The sequence below is a fragment of the Malaclemys terrapin genome, chromosome 25 (assembly GCF_027887155.1).
Source record: "Malaclemys terrapin pileata isolate rMalTer1 chromosome 25, rMalTer1.hap1, whole genome shotgun sequence".
Classification (NCBI taxonomy): domain Eukaryota; kingdom Metazoa; phylum Chordata; order Testudines; family Emydidae; genus Malaclemys; species Malaclemys terrapin.
In genome coordinates this window covers 16,478,992-16,498,134 of record NC_071529.1, presented here as the reverse complement: position 1 = coordinate 16,498,134, position 19,143 = coordinate 16,478,992, and the positions used below count along the sequence as shown (strand labels likewise).

The 19,143-nt window shown below is 55.2% G+C and overlaps 2 protein-coding genes across 3 annotated transcripts; one reads left to right on the top strand and one right to left on the bottom strand.

Annotated features, from left to right (window-relative positions):
• Positions 1-9,438: 9,438 nt before the first annotated feature.
• On the bottom strand, positions 9,439-11,252 carry ARL4D (ADP ribosylation factor like GTPase 4D). The gene is made up of 2 exons (XM_054014102.1): positions 11,067-11,252; positions 9,439-10,628 (listed from the first exon to the last, which is right to left on the bottom strand). The coding sequence occupies exon 2, from the start codon at positions 10,589-10,591 to the stop codon at positions 9,989-9,991; it is 603 nt and encodes a 200-aa protein (XP_053870077.1). The 5' UTR covers positions 10,592-10,628; positions 11,067-11,252; the 3' UTR covers positions 9,439-9,988.
• Positions 11,253-15,039: 3,787 nt separating this feature from the next.
• On the top strand, positions 15,040-18,577 carry CCDC200 (coiled-coil domain containing 200). Of its 2 annotated transcripts, none has more exons than XM_054014106.1 (4): positions 15,040-15,239; positions 15,380-15,467; positions 17,633-17,712; positions 18,349-18,577. In XM_054014106.1, the coding sequence occupies exons 1-4, from the start codon at positions 15,162-15,164 to the stop codon at positions 18,373-18,375; spliced, it is 273 nt and encodes a 90-aa protein (XP_053870081.1). In that variant the 5' UTR covers positions 15,040-15,161; the 3' UTR covers positions 18,376-18,577. The 2 variants fall into 2 exon arrangements, with proteins under 2 accessions (XP_053870081.1, XP_053870080.1); XM_054014105.1 differs by having other exon boundaries at positions 15,045-15,239; positions 17,630-17,712.
• Positions 18,578-19,143: the final 566 nt, after the last annotated feature.

Below are 19,143 nucleotides of genomic sequence, written 5' to 3'. Positions count from 1 at the left end.
AGGGGGCCCCGTCTGGTTCAGGTCATGGCAGAAGAAGTGGTAGGATCAGTCTCTGGAGTGTTTATACGTCCCGTCCCGTCCCCCCCCTTGGTATTCCAGCACCAAAAGCCCAGAGCAGGAGGTTACAGCCTCCATTTATCAGCCAGATCTTTGGTCTGAGTTAGCTGCTAAGTGCCACCATCCCACAGGGCTGAGCTGGGTTCTTTAGCAATGGACCAGTTCCTGGGCCTTGTCGGGGCTGTGTCTCCAGGCCTGCTCTGGGGCCGCAGACAGTTCCTTTGTCCCTTCCCATTGTGGTTAGTTGGGTGTGCCACCGTGGAATCGGGACCCTACTGCCTGAGCAAACAGGAACACTCCCTGTGGAGAGCACTGGGCAAACATCATCATCACTTGATCCTCACCGTGAGGTGGGCACTTTCCCCATTTGAAACAGAGACTGAGGCCAGAGGTTTCAGGTGGGCTCAGCTCCCCTTAGACACCCAGCCAAGGGAAGATGTTTTCAAACATGCCCAGCTCCCATGATCACAAAAGAATCGCCACCTCCCACCTCTGCTGAGGGCAAAGGGAGTCAAGGCAGAGCCAGAACTCTGACTCAGGAATCCCGGTATCCAGTCCCGGGCTGGGGGTGCGTCATTCCTGCTCCCCAGGGTGCCCTCTCCAAGGGAGCTGGTGATGGCAATCAAGGAGCTTGCCCATCAGGTTGTGAATACACGGTGGGAGTTGGGCCACGTAGCAGGAGATCAAGAGTAGGGAGGGTGGCTGAGAATCTGATGACATGGTGGGCAGAGTCCAAGGTTCGTGGTTTGCCTGTTTGTGGAGCAAGCCCAAGGCATCCATCTCTGCACAGCTGGGTTCCCACAGGGCCTTGCTGTCAGGCAAGACGTGTCTGGAATTGTGACCAGCACAAGCCCACCAGACAGCTGGGCGTTCCAGGCTCAGGAGAGACCTGTCAGACCAGAGGCATTGCAGGTCCAAGGGAGAGAAAGGGACGCATGTGAGGCTAGTCACCGCAAGCGCCTCAGCCCACGCTGCTGCTCTCTGAAAAGAAGAGAATTTACATGGCCATCCCAAGTTTGGCTGCAGTGGCTTCAGCACTGCTGAGCCCCTGAGAATGCTCCCTAGAGCCAGCCCTACCTGGGACCAATTCATCGTTACAGCCTTCGAACTGCTTAGCCCTCCTGGCACGCACACGCCAGCAAGACTCGCCATAATGCCTGGGGTTTAACTGGTCAGTTGCGCCCAGTGTGGCCTGCCAGCAAGCAAATCTAGCGGCTGGAGCAATGAGACTTTCCCTTCTTCCCTTCCCGTGAGCTCGCTCCAGCTAAAGAGAGGGGCCCATACGTGGTTTGTTTGCAAAACCAGGAGACTGGATGCAAATGCAGCCCCTGCTCAAATGTTTTCAGCATAAATATGCCTGGAGATTGCCTGAAGGAGCCCTCCAAACTACTCCAGGTTCAGCCAACCACATCCGACCTAATGCAGTCACTGCCCACCCCTCCCCCACAAGGTGAGAGCCAGGAGCATCCCTCCACAGGACTGCATGCCCTGACCCACTTCCTTGCACTGAAGTTTCCCCGTTAATTAAAGCGCTGACCAGAGAGAGGGTCTAGCATCTCCAGCAACTCGCAGCTCAGATAATGACATGTCACATAAAAGAGAATCAGCAGGGTTGTGAATTTCCAGAGTCTCTCTGCAGTGCAGTGGGCATTGGGGTCTTTGCTGCAATCACACGATGTAAAACACAGCACCGAGAAGCTGAGAGCACGTCTCTGCCTTGCTGAGCGATGGCTGAGCCATGAGCCGCAGCCCTCTGGGGACTGGCTTTAGTCTCGACGCTGCCATCCTGATGCAAAGCCCAAGCTGCTGAGAGTACGGAGGAGCAGCGAGCCGCACAACCTCACCACTCACATTTTATACCCGAATTTCACTTTCCAGCCAAGAATTTTGGTTTCCTAGAGGTTTTGCTTTGGTATCTTGTCTAACTGCAGGTGTCAGGACAGTAGCTTGGCAAGTGTTGCCAGCAAATTCTGCTGAGACAGTCACCTCAGACTCAGAGAGAGGAGAATGCCCAGGTCAGCATTTCCATCCCTAGCCTCTTTCACTCTCCTTCTCCCTGGTTCAGCAGCTGTCTCCTTCCGTTTATTTGTCTCACTGTCTCTGGCTCACTTTCACCTTTTAAATCTCTTCCGCCCTGCGTAGTCAGGAGATGATTGTACTGAGAGTGAATAACTTCTCCTTGCGCACATGATCCACCCATGCCGATCTCCAGTTGGGTGTTTGCCTTTTATAGCCTTCCCAGGTAGGTTTGATACAGTATCACCCACACTGTTTGTACCAGGCACTTATCCCTTCATTGACATCACCTCCTCCCAAGCTGAAATGCAGGGACAGCTCATCCCAGTTCCTGGAGATACAAGCGCCTACAGTTCTTACAGGAGAGCAGCACTTGGCAGCTGGATAAGGGCAAGTAGCAGGTTCCCTAATGATTGCAGGCCAGTCTGGGCATGGACACCGTGATCCAATGGGCCTTTTCCATCTCGAGCTGCTGGGCCACGCTGACTTCTGGGCGTCATCAGCCTTTCTGGGCCAGGCTCTATCTGAAGTGGCCCCTGGCAATAGGGTCACTGAGTACCTCGCAGATATTTATGAATGGGGGAACGACCCCTTAACATCAGCTTCCCATCCCTACAGCTCTCGACACCAGGGCTGGATTTGTCTGCCAATCTGCAGGCTTAGGAGGACGGGACAAGAGTCCAGGACCCACCAGACACAACCACATGGCTGCTCAGATGGTGCCCCTTACAGCCGGGGCTGGGACAGTCCCAGGGCTCCCCCATGGCACTAGCTCCCTGGCCATTGCAACTCATCAAGTGTTTCTGGGCTAGTCCTTATCTCCCACCTCTGCCCATTGGCATCTTGGCACTGCCAGTTCCTGGGCTGTTTTTCTAATGGCTGCCTTCTATGTCCATGACACCACTTCCTCCCAGTCTGGTTACTGACATTTCCCGTTCGAAGGAACTGGGACACACGCCGAGCTTTATAGCTCCGTGACATTGATGGACTTGGGGGTCTGTTCTCCCAGCTCACACGTAGCCTTTTGAGCTGGAGAACTCAGGCGATCAGTCGTCCAGTGTCTCCTCCCTTGCTGCCTTCCTCCCCCTGCACCCCGCAGTTGCAGGCTCCAAGAGCTTATTTTGAAGGCAGCTGATATAAGAAGATAAAGCTGCTGGAGCCCTCCCTGGGCACACAAAGAGCCTGCCCATCTGTAGGTTTGTGCCACTGATTCTGAAAGCAGCAGGACAGCCTCAGCTTTGGAACTGCCCCAATCTTCCTCCAGAGACATGAGCTAGTCTGTAATCAGACACGGGTGTGCGCCAGTTTGCAGACTGGTCCAGGGCAAAAGGCTTTTGTGTTTTATTCGGGAGGGGAAATCTTGACCCAGGTGTTTCAAGCAAGGAACCAAGAGCCACGTTTTCTGGGCTCTGCTACTGAGCTGTTGGGTGACCTTGGACAAATCACTTAGCCTCTGTAAAATGCCTGTGTCCCTTCCTCCCAGAGTTGTTGTGAGGCTCAAACAGGACTTATAAAAGACTGAATTTTCCAATGGAAGCCATGTCAGTGCTGTGTTATTATCATTGCCTCCCCCAAGAGGGACAGGAAAGTTGAATCTCTTTACTACATCTTGCCCAGGGATTGGAAAGAAATTAAGTCGGCAGCACTCTCTCTCTACACACTTATACAGAGCCCTCTCTCCAGCCCAGCTGAGCTCCATTAGAGCCCAGCATTCGGCTTCATTTCGGGAGAGGGGTTTGCAGCCCACCGCCAGCAGCCCGCAGGAAGGGCTGGGGAGGAGCGGGCGCTGTGCATTCCCCTACCCAAACATCTGCTTTAGGTAGAGGCTTAAGGCTTCGTCCAGGTCTCTAGTATTGGCCCTTGGAATAAATCTGCCCCCAAAGACCACCTCTTCGGCTTCGCTCTATGTGCTCTTAATGCAGCCTGTTTTGGACAGGAAGTTCTATGATTGTTCGCTTCCTGAAGGCACTGGATTACTTAACGCGTGCTGTATGGCACGAGGAAATCCTGGAAACCCCCCACCCGGGCACGATATCAATAGCAAGATATGCTAACTATAACTAGTAGCTGTGGGAAACTTCCACCAGTTGGATAGTTCATAGCTGTCAAGGTCAGAGGGACTGTTACGACTATCTAGCCTGCGCTCCTGCATGGCTCGCACCAGAGAACCTCCCCCCTCGGTTCTGGCAGTGGAGGGAATCATTCTTCCCCGCTCCCCGAGTGAACATTACCGAGCCCACTAACTCATGGTCGAACTAAGGCCTGTGCTTTAGAGATGCTGCCAGTCTCTACTGAACAGACCCTGAGCATTGATGAGTTAAGCACGTGGGGGCAGGGGAGAACCTGTTCCAATAAGTTACCCTCACACCAGGAGGAAGGTTCAGCCAGTTCCAGTCTCTGGTCAAAACAAGGCCATTCCCTTGAGTGTATTCTCCAGGTGTGTGAGATGCAGCGAGTGAGAACAGAATAACTCATGCGCTCTCCCCTGCAATTCTCTGGCTTCATGTGGCTCAGCAGACCAGGTGAAGCCTGACTGCCCCCGGCTGCAGGTAAACACAGGGCTTTGCTAGTGCTGTTCCGGGGGGATTTGCCTTCTCTTGTAGGGCAGACCCACTTTCCCTGGTGGGGGCTGAGCTCTCAGGTTAGGCTTTGCTGGGGTTATTTGGGGCTCACCTGCTCTGCTACTTAATCACTGCGAACAGCCGTTGTATAAGTTAATTAAAAAATTAAGAGGTAACAACAAAGCCTGAATTAAGCTCATTATGATTTTGGAAACTCAGCATCTCCCCCCCAGCCACAGCGGACTCTCCTCTCTGAAGAATCCCAGCGACATGCCCTGCCAGCTGCAAAACTTCAAAGCTTGCTGAAGAGATGCAGTGCATGGACCCGTCCCCAGCACACAGCCGCCCACGTGACGGCTCAGCACCAGGTCCTTGACCTCCCAGGTGATGCCATGGGAAACTCTTGGTGAAAGCATATGGCCTCCTGGTCCTGCCATTAATCAAGTTCCTACATTCCCACCTAAAGCTGGAGGGGGATTGCAGGCGCTAGGGATTTAAAGGAGTCAGCAGCACACCTAGGGTGGGGTGTTGGAGCCAGATACACAGAGCTGTGTGCTCCTTATATAACACCCCCCAGGGGATTTAAGCTGATTGCAGGGCGCTCGGTTACATAAAGAGATCGGGGCTGAGGCTCCGTCTGTCAGCAGGGCACCTTGCGTTCTGGGGCTCAGACCGGGACGCTGCATTCCCCTTGGCAAAGCTCATCTCATTTAAAACGCCCAGCTTCCCCCCCCCCCCGCGAACTGGGCCAGGAGCCCTGCTCCGAGCAAATCCCCTGGCACGTGGAAAGGGGCTTTGCGCTCCCTTCCCCCGCCCGCTCTCTGGGGAGAAGTGGGTGTGGCTGCGGCAAGAGCCTGGACCCATGGTAGCCCCATCCCTGCAGGATCGCAGGGCCCTGCACTCGCATTAAACCACCTCAGGGTCCTGCGGCAGCCCGAGCTCAAGAGCCGAAGCCGCAGTAACCACGCTGCAATAACTCGAGGCCCTGAGTACAAGTCTGTCTTCCTAGGCTCCCTCCCAGCTAGACATACCCAGAGAGGCCACCCACCTACTACCCAAGGCGAGAGAGAGACCTAAGGGCTTGTCCACACATGGAGTTACTCGAGTGCTCCGACTCCCAACCCCAGCTCAGCTCCTCCTCTAAGCCCCGAACAGGTTTCCTAGTCTGAGCGCTGTGATGATGCTAGTACAATGTGGAGAGCCCCACTGCCCTCCTGCCCCCTGGGCTCCAGCCCCCTAAGAGTTCAGTGCGGCTAAGCTAGAAGACAATCTCAGAGCTGGAGCCTGCCTGCAGAAACGGGTAGTGCACCTGGGGAAGATCTTATATAGGACAGGTGTGACCCAAGCTGCCGTCAGAGAAGAGTGGGATTGGCTGTGAGAGTAAATGGGCAGCCTCGTGGAGCATTTCTCATGAGGTTCAGCTGGACCCATTCAGGGTCTCGCTAATAAGGAAAACTGGCAGTATCAACAGAAGGACTAACTTTGAGGTGCCCAGAAAATCACTGGCACAAGAATAGGTTCCACAAAGCCTAGGGTTGCCAACTTTTTAATCACACAAAATTGAACACCCCTACCCCTCCCCTTCTCTGAGGCACCGCCCCGCTCACTCCATCCCCCCCTCCCTCTGTCACTCACTCTCCCCCACCCTCACTTGCTCATTTTCACCGGGCTGGGGAGGGTCCCTTTTCAACCGGGTTAGGCACCTCGGCAAGTCCCTGAACAATGCACAGGGACAGCTAGATACCTGGGAACCACCCAAACTAGCCCATGGGAGAGGCTGATGAGAGGGGTGTGTCCTACGCCCCGTCTCTGTCACAGAACTCAGCACCATAGGTCTGGGCTACAGGGAGGCACCTACCTCTGCTAGTGATCTCCAGCTACGACTCCCTCTCTCAGAGGCTGGTGGCTTTGGCAGCTAAGCTATGCTTGTAAGAAACACACAAGGCTATGGTTCAATTCCCCTTACCCCCATCCAGGAGGTGTGAGACCCAAGTTCAATTCCTGCCTTGGCCTGATGGAGGAAAAAGGATTTAAAGGGGGGGGGGGGGTGTCCCACTTTTTACAAACATGCTCGAATCATAGAGCTGTTTATACTCCGATATGGTGCTACCTCAATTTCTCCTGTTCAAGCTGTTCCCCACTGAATCAATAACTAAAGTGTCATTGGAGCAGGGGCCCTGGCCTCTGAGTTTCCCACCAGGCTATAGTCTCATTCTCATGCTTGCTCCCTGAGGCACTTAGGGGTTCTGGTGCCTACATTCCTTTGTGGATCTGGGTCTTCTCTCCTGAAGCATGAGGATGCATAGCTCCCTTCCAAAACCCTTTTCAACATTAACTGTTGCAACCCTGGATATTCTTGTTACCCATAGAATCATCCAATCCCTCTTTGGAGCTTGCTAAATTCTTGGCCTCACTGAGATCATGTGTCAGTGAGTTCCACGGTCTCATTATGCAGTGTGTACATGTGAAATTTAATTTAATAACCCTATATTCCTATGTTAGGAGACACTGTCCCATCTCTAGACCATTCATTGTTTTATGTACTTTTATCATGTCCCTTTTTATTCATCTCTTTTTATTCTAAGAGAAACAATTCCAGTCCTTTCATTGTCTCTCCATGTGGGGGAGTGCAGCAGAAGGGTTAACTTTGATTCTATAGATCTCACTTCCTGGGCAGGCTTCCGTATTAAACTCTGAAGCCCTTTCCCTCCTCCAGGCCCCTTCTCCCCATCCCTCCTCCGGCACAGGCCCACTCCTGCTGATGCTCTTCACCTTGGCCCAGGTTCTCAAAGGTACTTAGGCACCTGCCTCCCCTGGGGAGTTGATGTGAGCTAGCACACAAATACCGCTAAGGATCTGGGTCCTTGTGACTGACACACTGCAGCTGTGATGGTCCTTCTGTGTCAGGGCTGGGGGCTGCCTCCACTGGGGGAGAAGCAGAGCAAGGCCAGCCAGCGTGACCATGCTAACAAAGCTCATGCAATTATTTAAACAGCTTTTTAGGCAAATTATGTACAAACCCTTGCTGCATTCCCCATCATCTCTGGCAACTAACCCAAACCCAGGGCCCACCTCAGGCTAATACCAAGGGAGAAGGGATTCTCTGGGAGGAAGTCAGCCCCCTGCTCTCCTTCCTTCCCTGCTGTGTGAGAAGTTGTGAATGGTGCAGCTCTCAGTTCTCTGTGCTTAACGCCACTTCTTGGCTCCTCAGACTCCGCTGCTCCTCCCCGTGGAGCACCTCAGTTGGCATACGGCTGCGCCTTCTCTTTGTCTGGAAAAGGGGAACTCGAGATCTTCATGTGCAGTTCATGATGTAAACTGTTCACCCGCTCCAGGAACATGCGACATGGCAGCCGCACACAGCTCCGACCCCACCCTGACCCACAAAGTGCTGAGCACAGCCGAGGGAGCAAAAGTCAATACAAAGGTATAATCTTGTTGAGTGAAAAGGATTCTAGCCACACACACACGCGCGCGCGCAACCAGCTTAAGCTGAATAAACGCTGCATTTATTCCAACTCGTGTGGCAGCCAAGACACATTTTTTACTCTGGGTCACGTTTGGGGCCAACGCAGCAGTAAATGCCTCTGATTCCTGTTCTGGCCACCACTGCATTTACCACCCCCTTTTGAAAGGAGTGTGTGTGTGGGGGGGAAAATCTGTCCTGCTTATTCCTCCCCCCGCCCTCCAGTTCCTGTTACAGCAACCAAGTTTGTTGTCACCTTTGTACAGTTAGACTTGCCAGGTGTTGGGCTGCAGTGTTGTTATAACTGTACTGGCCCAGGAGATTAGAGAGAGACGGTGTGGGAGGGAATATTTTTTATTGGACCAATTTCTGTTGGTGAGAGAGACGAGCTTTTGAGCTACACAGAGCTCTTGAACTCTCAAAAGTGTCTCTCTTTCACCAGCAGAGGTTGGTCCAATAAGATGATCTCCCGCCTCTGTGGCGTTTATAGCCTGTGAACAGCCCAGCCGCTACCAGAAAGGGACCCAGGGACAGGGTAGCACATCTGATCCCAGCCAGTTGGGTGTGAGGGAAGGAAGAAGCCTTGGGCTTTTCACACTTACTTAAAGGCTCCTAGCTCATTTTCATCCCGGATACCTACTCAGCTCCATACAGGCCACTTCAAACGGCGACTTAGGTCTAGAGTTTCAGGGGAGCAATGTCTGAGATTTACCATGGACGGGGTAGTAGGAATTGCCTCACTAGATCTGGTCCAGCCTCCTGTCTCAGACAGGGACCAGCACCAGATGCATCAGAGGAAGGTAGAACACCACAGTAGCAGAGTGAAATAATTTGCTTTCCCCACCCCCCCACATCAAGGCTCATCCTGGACTCCAGTAGTTCAAGACAGGTTTAAACCTACGGCCTGAGACTTAATCTCTCTCCTTTGCAAAATCTGTCTCATCGCTAGTTATAACTCCAGATGCTGCATAAAACTGCAAATGCTGGCATGGATGGGAGCTGCAGGGGCTTACCAGCCCTGGAAAACAACATCGGGTCATGTTTTTGTTACTATTCATTAGTGCAACAGCCAGAGACTTGGTTGGTTTCTTTCGACCCTCACAAGAGCTCCCTCCCTTAGCAGGAGACAAGGATAGATTAGATTTCTGTCACTTCATGTCTAAAAGCCTTCTTTCCTTAAAGATGAAGGCCAACTGTTTAGCAGAGGTCTTTGGTTTCAATAAAAGGCAGTCCTGCCTTTAATCCCAATGTACCTTTTGTCCAGATCCAGCCAAGTGGAATCTTGACAAAGTATGAACTCGGACAGCATGAAAGTGAAGACTCAAAGCCACTCCCAGCTATCCAATCTGTCTGTTTAATAACTTATGTTTAGTTCCTACAAAAAAAAAAAAAATACACATGGTTTATAAAAAAAAAATCCCAGTAATACAAAGATTCCCCTCCCCCACCTTTCCTGTAGCAATGATGGAAGTTAACACCCACACACCTAGAAAACCCACTTGCAGTGTTTTCATCTAATGCAAGTTGCCATCAGGTTGCAGTCTCCTAACCCCACCCTACCTCTCTTTAAATTTGATTTTGACACATTAGGGGCCGTTGCTCTCAGTCTGGCTGTGGCACTTGTGTGTCCTGTCAGCCCACGGGCACAGGTCCAGACCAGTCCCTATAGCACACTCCCACTGGAGCCATCCCGAATCCTGGATGGAGGAGAGTTCACGGGCAGGCACACAGACCCCCCAGAGGGCGCTGCCCCGTAACAAAGTCCTTGTCTACATGGGAGGTTTAGCCACCCTGGGGTGAGCCAGGCCTGGCACGGGACCTGCTCACCCTGCACCCAACAAGCAACGCCCTGGCAGCTGGGTGGGGCTGGGGCAAGCTCCGGGGCTGCTCATCGCTTCCTCTTGCTGTGCCGCAGCGTTTTCTTCCTCTTGAGGATCATTTCGTAGAGTTTCTCCAGCCCCTGCTGCAGGCCCAGCCCGTCCACCGCGCTGCAGCCCTGGGTGCAGCTCAGGGTGGAGGCGCTCAGTTCGTGCAGGGCCAGCAGCTTCTCCACCTCGGAGGCCGACAGCGCCCCAGGCAGGTCCTGCTTGTTGGCCAGGACCAGCACGGGGACGCCCTGGTTCTCGGAAGTCCGGGTGATCCTGTGCAGCTCCACCCGGGCCTCCTCCACGCGCTCCGCCTCCGCCGCGTCCACCACGAAGACCAGCCCGTCGGTGCGGCGGGTGTAGGACTTCCAGAGGGGCCGCAGCTTCTCCTGCCCGCCCACGTCCCACACCTGGAAGGCGATGGCGCGGGAGCCCCCCAAGGGCACCCGGATCTTCTCCATGTTGAAGCCCTTGGTGGGCGCGCTCTTGACGAACTCCTTGAACTTGAGCCGGTAGAGCAGCGAGGTCTTGCCGGCCGCGTCCAGCCCGATCACCACCACGTGCAGCGCCTGGAAGTGCGGCAGGAAGGGCGGCGCGGGCGCGATCTCCGCCAGCTGGTTCCCCATGGTGCCCGGGCCGGGCGGCGCTACAGGGCGCTCCGGGCTGCGGCGGGGAGAAGGGCAGGGTGAGCCGGGGGGAAGCGGGAGGCCGGCCCCAGCCCGACACCCCCCCCCAGCGCCCCGCACCGGGAGAAGCAGGCAGGGGACCCCCGGAGCAGCCAGCCCCACTCCCCGGGAGCTCGCCCCGCTGCAGACGCTCCAGGGGCCGGCTTGGGAACAGGGTCCTTCCCCCGGGGAAGGGAGAGGGCCGGGCACCCGCCCCGGCCGGTTCCCCGGGGGCTGTCCCAGCTCCCCCATCCCCACGGGGGAGTTCCCCAGTGCACGGCGGGGTCCCCGCGCCCCCGCAGGAGGGTTCGTGGGGATCCCCGGGAGACGCCCCTTCCCGGCACGTCCCCAGCGCGGAGAGCAGGGGAAGGGACCCCAGCCCTTCCCGGTGCGCTCTCCGACCGCGCCTCCCCGCTGCAGCCCCCAGCCCGTTTACCTGCCATAGGGGCCGGGGCAGCCCGGGGTCGGAGCCTACTCGTCTGGCAGGGACCCTCCCAGCTCCACGGAGCCGCCAGCGAGACCGTCTCTCTGCAGCGACTGGAGTCGCCGCTGGAAACTCCTGCAAGGGCGGCGGCGAGGGAGCTAAACGCCTCCGAGCAGCCCCGTGATGTCACGGCGCCTGAGCCAATCAACGCAAGCCGCTGTGCACAGCTGGCGACAGCTGTTTGCATCTGGACAGGAGCCCGGAGCCTAGAGCCAGCCGCAGGGAAGGAGGAAGAAGCCCCCAGCTCTGCGTGACCGGGGCCGGGGAGAGCCCGCAGCTCCACCCCGCAGGGTGAACTCTCCCGAGCCCCATCACGTTGGGGAGGTGTCACCTTTCCCAGTGCAGCTAATGTATATGGGAAGGAGTGGGGAGAAAGGAAAGGGACCTGACAAAACAAATAAAAAATACGTCTCCCATTATCCCAGGCAGAGCCTTTTCCCCCCGGGGAAGGAGGCACAGGCCCCCAGCTGCAAATCTAGCTTAGCTGAGATACTAGGGTAATGGACATTACAGAAAACCCTACAATATTCAGCATCCAAGACGGGAGGGAATATCCAGGGGGGATCCTCAAGGCGCACAGGCCCCAGGGCAAAGACTTGTTTTCACAAAGAAAGCTCATAGCTAGTGGCAGTAGCGCCCTGCTTCTTTCCTTATATTGGGGACTGTCTATAAGGACCGGCTGCGGTGCAGGTGTGCCTGCAGGCTGAGAATGAAAGGTCCCTTTGTCACTGGTAGATGCTGCTCCCCAAATGAAGATGGTGACTGTTAACAGTCAATATTAAATATGCTTCTTAGGAGGGCGGCTCCTGTTCTAGGAGGATGTATGCTCTGAGTGACAGCTGTCAATCATAGCTGGTGTTTTTCGGTAGGCTTTTTTCCATGCTTCAGCTCCTGCTAGCCTTCAAGGTAGTGATACTCACCAGGCATTTCCAATGAGCCTGCTGACAGAGAAGCCAATTACACAATCTTAAAAGGGTTAAAGGAATAAACTCCTGCTATCTTTGGCAGATAGTGGAAACCAATAAATACGTGACCGGGAGCATAAGCAAAGTTCCTTGCAGGCAGACGCCTGCTCACCCCTAGGCTGTGTAAACAATTAGGGAGCATCTAAAGCAGAAGGATGGTCTTGAGGCAGCGACCTGGGACTCAGGAGATCTGGATTCAGGTCCTGGTTCTGCCACAGGGTCCCTGTGAGATGTCAGGCAAGTCACTGAATCTCTCTGCACCTCAACTCCCCATCTCTGAAACGGGGATGACCCTATTTCCCTACTGCACTCTGAGGGTAAATGCATTCATAGTTGTGAGGTGTTTGGATATCACCTAGATGGTTTTGGCAGGGCTATGAGTTTCCGCTCAGCAGATTAAGATGCTGCTTCATTCTGAACGAAGCACTTGCATAGTCCATAGGGTTTCTAAATAACCGAGTTTGGATTAAATAACCCCATGTTTGAGAGGCACAGAGAGGCGAAGTGACTTGCCGGAGTCTACACAGCACAGCAATAACAGAGCCAGGAATAGAACCCAGGAGTCCTGGCTCCCAATCCCTTCTGCTCTCACCACTGGGCACAATTCCCTCCCCCTGTATAATACAGCCCCTTCTTAAAACTGTTACTACCACTTATAGGAGTCACTCTAGATTTAGCACTAATCTGCCATCGGCCTCACAAGTGGGTGATGAGCTAATTTAAAGGCTGTCAATAGACTGCACTGCTAAATTTATCAAGCCAAGCCAAATAGATTGTCATTGACAGGAGTAATTTAATGGGTAGCATCTAATCCTGTTGGAAGTCAGTGGTGGATGGTTCAGGGAACAAAGAAGTGGACCTTTCACCTCCCGTGAGCCCTGCCGGCTACCTCAAGTGAAATGAGTTTTGGTAAACCCAGTAATTCACTACACTTAACTCATTCATGTGTAGACAACTCTGGCAGCCTCTAGTCAGGGATTAATACCCGAGGCTGTCCATGCGCAGGGTCTGAATCGCTTCTGGCAGCAATGATCCTTCAAGGGTAAAAGTAGCAGTGAGGAAACAAAGGTCACCTTCCAGGGTGGCAGGCCCACTTCCCTGGTGCATACACCCCAAAGAGACCATCAGTCCTAAACACACTGTTCTATTCGTTCCCCCTAGTCTCTGTTCCCCTGCCCACTTCCTTCTCATTTCTTGCTTGTAAAGTCTTAGGGGGCAGGGAGTCATTTCTTATGTCTGTAGGGTGCCTGGCCCTATGGGTCCCATCCTGTACCAGGGAACTAGACGCTACCACAATCGAAATGTTCAATACCAACAACACTCAGCTTTTCAATGGGATGTTTTATTGCTGTCATTCGACAGCTCTGGGGTACCTAGGAATAAAGTAGTTATTTGTAACCCCCACTCTTGGCAGACTTTGCTCTGAAGGACGCTAGACAGGGATAGGACGGCAGAATTTGCAGCACCCTTGTGAAGGGGAAGCCGCTCTTTGGAAGCCCTGGTTCCCCCTGGACAGAGGGAGGCAGAGTTCAGGGACGCTGCCGAGGAAATCAGAGAACTGGATTCTACCAGGCTGAATAACTGTGCGCGGCTGCTATGGGCAGGTGAGCGGTGCTGGCCCATGACACCCCTCCTGCATTGCCCCTTAGCGCCACTGTCATCCCAGCAAGCCCCGGGGACTGATGGCCCCGGCGGTTTGAAACCTGAACAGCCAGGTCCGAGTTCCCGAAGGGGGCTGGGAGCCGGGCGGCAGCTGCCCCCACCAGCCCTGCGCAGAGGTTCGGCGGGGCCGAGCGCCCACGGGCGCTATTGCCGGGGTGGGCGCTGCCCAGGCTCGGTGGGTAGGTCCCTAGCGGAGATCGGGACGGGGGAGAAAGGCCGGGCAGCCCAGCGGGGCTAGGGAGCGGCGGGGACAGGGAAGAGCCCGGCCCCCCCAGGCGCCCCAAGAGGCCCGGGGCTCCGCGTGCGCCCCGGCTGGTCCCCGGCGCCTGCAGCAGCGCAGCGCCCCCTGGCGGGGACCCGGGGGGTTTCTCCGGAACGCCGGGCGCGCAGCGCCCCCTGGCGGGGACCCGGGGGGGGGTTTCTCCGGAACGCCGGGCGCGCAGCGCCCCCTGGCGGGGACCCGGGGGGGGGGTTTCTCCGGAACGCCGGGCGCGCAGCGCCCCCTGGCGGGGACCTGGGGGGGGGCTCTCCGGAACGCCGGGCGCGCAGCGCCCCCTGGCGGGGACCCGGGGGGGGGGGGGTTTCTCCGGAACGCCGGGCGCGCAGCGCCCCCTGGCGGGGACCTGGGGGGGGGCTCTCCGGAACGCCGGGCGCGCAGCGCCCCCTGGCGGGGACCCGGGGGGTTTCTCCGGAACGCCGGGCGCGCAGCGCCCCCTGGCGGGGACCCGGGGGGGGGGGGGTTTCTCCGGAACGCCGGGCGCGCAGCGCCCCCTGGCGGGGACCTGGGGGGGGGGGGTTTCTCCGGAACGCCGGGCGCGCAGCGCCCCCTGGCGGGGACCTGGGGGGGGCTCTCCGGAACGCCAGGCGCGCAGCGCCCCCTGGCGGGGAGCCCGGGGGGTTCTCCGGAACGCCGGGCGCGCAGCGCCCCCTGGCGGGGAGCCCGGGGGGGGGGTTTCTCCGGAACGCCGGGCGCGCAGCGCCCCCTGGCGGGGAGCCCGGGGGGGGGGTTTCTCCGGAACGCCGGGCGCGCAGCGCCCCCTGGCGGGGAGCCCGGGGGGGGGTTTTCTCCGGAACGCCAGGCGCGCAGCGCCCCCTGGCGGGGACCTGGGGGGACGCTCTCCGGAACGCCGGGCGCGCAGCGCCCCCTGGCGGGGAGCCCGGGGGGGGGGTTTCTCCGGAACGCCGGGCGCGCAGCGCCCCCTGGCGGGGAGCCCGGGCTGCGGGGGCCGGGCCGGAGGAGGGGCCCCAGCCGGGGGTGGGTCCCGAGGGGGGGGCCCGGCGGGCCCAGCGCCTCCCCGGACCCGGTTGCCTGGCAGCCGCCGCCGCATTGTGAGGCCGGGACCCAGCGGCTGCAGCGGCGGCTCCCCTGGGCAGAGCCATCCCCCCCCCGGCCCCGCTCCCCTCCCCGGCCCCCGGCCCCATGTCCGCCTACCACTGGGAGGCCCGGCGCAGGCAGCTGGTGCTGGAGCGCAGGCGGCGGACCCAGCTCCTCCAGCAGGTGTGTGCGGGGGGGGGGTCCAAGGGCCGGGGTCGGGGGGAACCCGGGTCGGGGGGGGGGCAGGGGTCGGGGGGGGCCCGGGGCGGGGGGGTCCGGGGGGGGCGAGGACCCTCACTCACGGGACGTCCCTTCCTGTGCAGAAGGCGGAAGAAGCCGCCAAGAAGGCTCCGGAGCAGAGACCTGAAATCAACCCCCCCCCGCCGCAGCCCCAGAAGCCCCCCCCGCCAGGTGAGGGGAGCTGGGCGGCCGCGATCCGGGGCTCCGGAGATTAAGGGCCGGGGGGGGTCAAGAGGGGACTGTCCTGGGGGCAGCTTGGCCTGCACGGGGCGGGGGGGGGGGGGCAGGAGACTGTTGTGAACCCCCCTTTGTGGGGGGAGTTGTGACAATTGAAGCGATCAGAGTAGTTTCCTGTGCTGCAGAGAGGGGCACAGAGTCAAACCCTGGACTGACCCCCAGGCCCGTCCCCCCAACAGTCCTAGCGTGTAGAGGTGCCGAGCTTCGTGCTTCAGCTGGGAGTGAGGACACTCAGCACTGCTGAAAAGTCAGGCCCTTTTCTCCCCCCCGTGCTGTAGGCAAAGCCTTCCCTGCCCCAGCACTGAATGGAACCAGACCGTGAGCAGAATGCACTAAGGTTCCCCTCCTCCCCCTTCACAGCACGGGGGAAAATTCCTGTAGGGAAATGAATCGGTCCAGTCCCACCTCGTTCCCCACCTGTCGCTTTTAGCTCAGTGAGGGAGCTGGTGAATAATACATTGACAGATGAGTGAACTAGCACCTGAAGCAGGGTGTAGGATTACAGGAGAATGGAGTCAGTGACTGAAGTGGAGAAGGGGACTGCGAGGACTCAGGCAGTGTTTCCAGTAGCTAGTAGAGGGGACTGCAGGTCAGGGCTCCTGGATTCGGTTACCCAGTAAGTCTGAAGGAGTTATGAAGTTTAATTCATTAGTGTTCGTAAAGCACCTTGGGATTCAAACCAGAGCCTAGAATTCCAGAAGTGGCCCATGCTTTAGTGCCCCCAACTAACTGTACTGAAACAACACAGCCACAACTACCTGAGGGAGGAAAACCATTACATGCACAAAGAGAGGCCCAGCTGAAAATCGGGCCCTAGCTGTAAACAAAGGGTTTGTAAAGACAAAATAATGGAATCAAAGTAACATCAGTTTAGTTCAGTTTTAGCTATTTTGGGGCAAGACTTATTTCAGATCATGTGTCCCCTGTTTGATTTCACGTAATCAGAACAGGACACTGTCTGAAAGGAGTTAATACACTAGGGAACGCTACCAAACCATCCTCTTCAGAAAGGCCTTTCCAGCATTGGATTGACAACGTTGACACCCTCTCTACCCAACCGCGCCCCCCCCCAAAAAAACTACATCTCTGAAACAAATCAACCTAAAAACATCAATACAATTAAGTTAGTTTAAAAAAAAATTAGAACTCTGCTCCCACAAAGTTTTAGTGTCTGACAATGCACTAGGCAGTCACCATTGCTATCAGTTTTATATGGAAGGCCCTCAGATACTTCAGCGATGGACAGCAGAATAAGACCCTAAGATAGATAGAAATGTGTCCACATACAGAGGTGCACCAAAATAATTAAAAGTGTGGATTAAAACAGTTAGTGCAGTTCCAGTTTGTGTACAGACAAACCCTTAATATATCTGACCCGATCAGGCTACCGGGGGAATTGCAGCCAAATTGGCAGGTAGTGCTCGATGTATCGGGGATCGATTTATCACGTCTCGTCTGGACGCGATAAATCGATCCGCGAATCGATGCCCGTACTCCACTTCGGCAGGAGGAGTAAGCGAAGTAGACGGGGGAGCTGCGGCAGTCAACTCGCCGCCCTGAGGACGGCCAGGTAAGTCGAATAAGATACTTCGACTTCAGCTACGCGCCTAGCGTAGCTGAAGTTGTGTATCTCAGTTCGAACCACCCCGGTAGTGTAGCCCAGGCCTAGGTTTCCTCAGCACTATTAATATGGAAGTGAAAAGCAGAGGGGCAGTTCTCTCTCATGCAGCATTGTATCAAGTGTTCTAAAGATAAAGTCAGTCCTTTAATGTTACCTTCATAAACCAATGATGCTACACATCTGAGGCCAATCCTAAACTTGAATGCATCACCGCATATCCCTTTCACTGGGCCAGTTTTTCATTTCATCTTCTTACCACTTGTTGCAGTTTTATGGCAGTTTGAATAACACAGGCATGTCAAGTAATTCTTGTGACTCTGCCTTTGTCCCAGAGGTGCAGTGTGGGTGGGTCTATCGCTCTTCATGGTTTTGCAGTCATTCAGGGCAAAGGCATTTAGTAAAATAAATTCACATTTGGAGAGAGTGTTTCTGCAAAGGCAACTGAGTTTGGTTAGTAACTTGTGATTTGTTTCAGAAGTCACCTGCTCCTGCCAGTGCTGCCCATGCAAGTGTCATTACGTGACGATAAGCAGCGCAAAACTGCCACGTAGATACTCAGTAAGTTGATGGGGAAGGGGTGAGAAGAGAGTTGGGAGCAAGAATTAGTTCTTCGCTTCTTTGATGCAAGGGTGTGACCCTTATGCATGAGCATCCTGGGTTGCTCTGCAAGGAAATTCCCTAAGAGATTTCATCTTTTGTTGCCATCACAGCAATCTTAATAAATCTCATCCCCATCAAGAATTAGTCTCTCTCTCCTTAGGTGTTTTGCCACTTTAACTATACCGGTATAGCTAAAGCAGCAAAATGTTCCTGGCGTGAATGCAGTTACACTGGTATAAAAGGGCCTACAGCAGCCCAATTTACTCCAGTTCAGTGCCTTTATACCAGTATAACGAGGAGTTATCAACAAGAGTCACCTGGACTGTTGCTGGAGGTAAATTCCTCTCAGTTCTGCACAAAACTGTTTTCTTGCCAATAGTGGATCATTATTTAAACCCCCTCTGCTGTCCACTCCTCACCTCTCTTTGAAATTCAGTTGTGAATGGTAAAAAAATGGTTCATTTTGTTTTTAAATCTTTTACAAATTCCCCCACCCCCCAAATTATAAAATGGTATGGCATAGAACGGCCACCATGCACCCTCCCATTATACACGAGAAACTTGGAGGCAAATTATCTTTCCTTACCCTTCCAGGCTGTGCAATACATACAACAATGGTAATGACCGAGTAACCAGCAACGCAGGAATGACTCCCCGTCTAGTAACATGCCTTTAAGCACCAAGGAGATCAAGATAAGTGCAGCTGAATCCAACACCATAACGAAGCCATCAGCATGAAGAACACATAGGACCTGCCGGTCACTTCCCATTAGGGGCTGTAACCCTTAATGTGTAATAAACTCTCCACACCCACAGAACATTATGAGGGATGGTCTCTCTTAGGCAACTAAGAGGACCTTGCATTTGCACATAGTCCATTCACTTTGCCACCTCCCTGCTAAGACAGTTGCAACCAACCAAGGCCAGGTACTTTATATGAAAACTATGCTAAGTTCAGACAAAGAAAGCAGCATCCTTAAGAATTGACATAGAACTTTTAAACTAGTGTCACCTGTCCACACACTGAAAATTGATTTGATAGACAAAATTCTGAGGAAAGTGACAATTTTAGCCAGTTACACTCCACTGCTTACAGTCGGTCAGGAATCAGATTGTCCTTCCCAGTCCAAGTTAGTATTGTTCAATTGCGCCCCCCCCCCCTTTTCTTTGGTGGGGGGGGGCAAGGAAGCTCTGACATTTCTTGTAAGTTGTTATTATTGGAAAAACATTTTGCCAGTGCCAGCATCGGCACAGCTCAGGATTTTTTACACACTGCTTCTTTCCTACCCTGACACATTCATCCTTCCAACAGCTGCTAACAGAGTGACTGTGGGGGCTCCATCCCTCCTCACCTAATTGCACTAACTTTAATAACCCACAGAGGGGAAG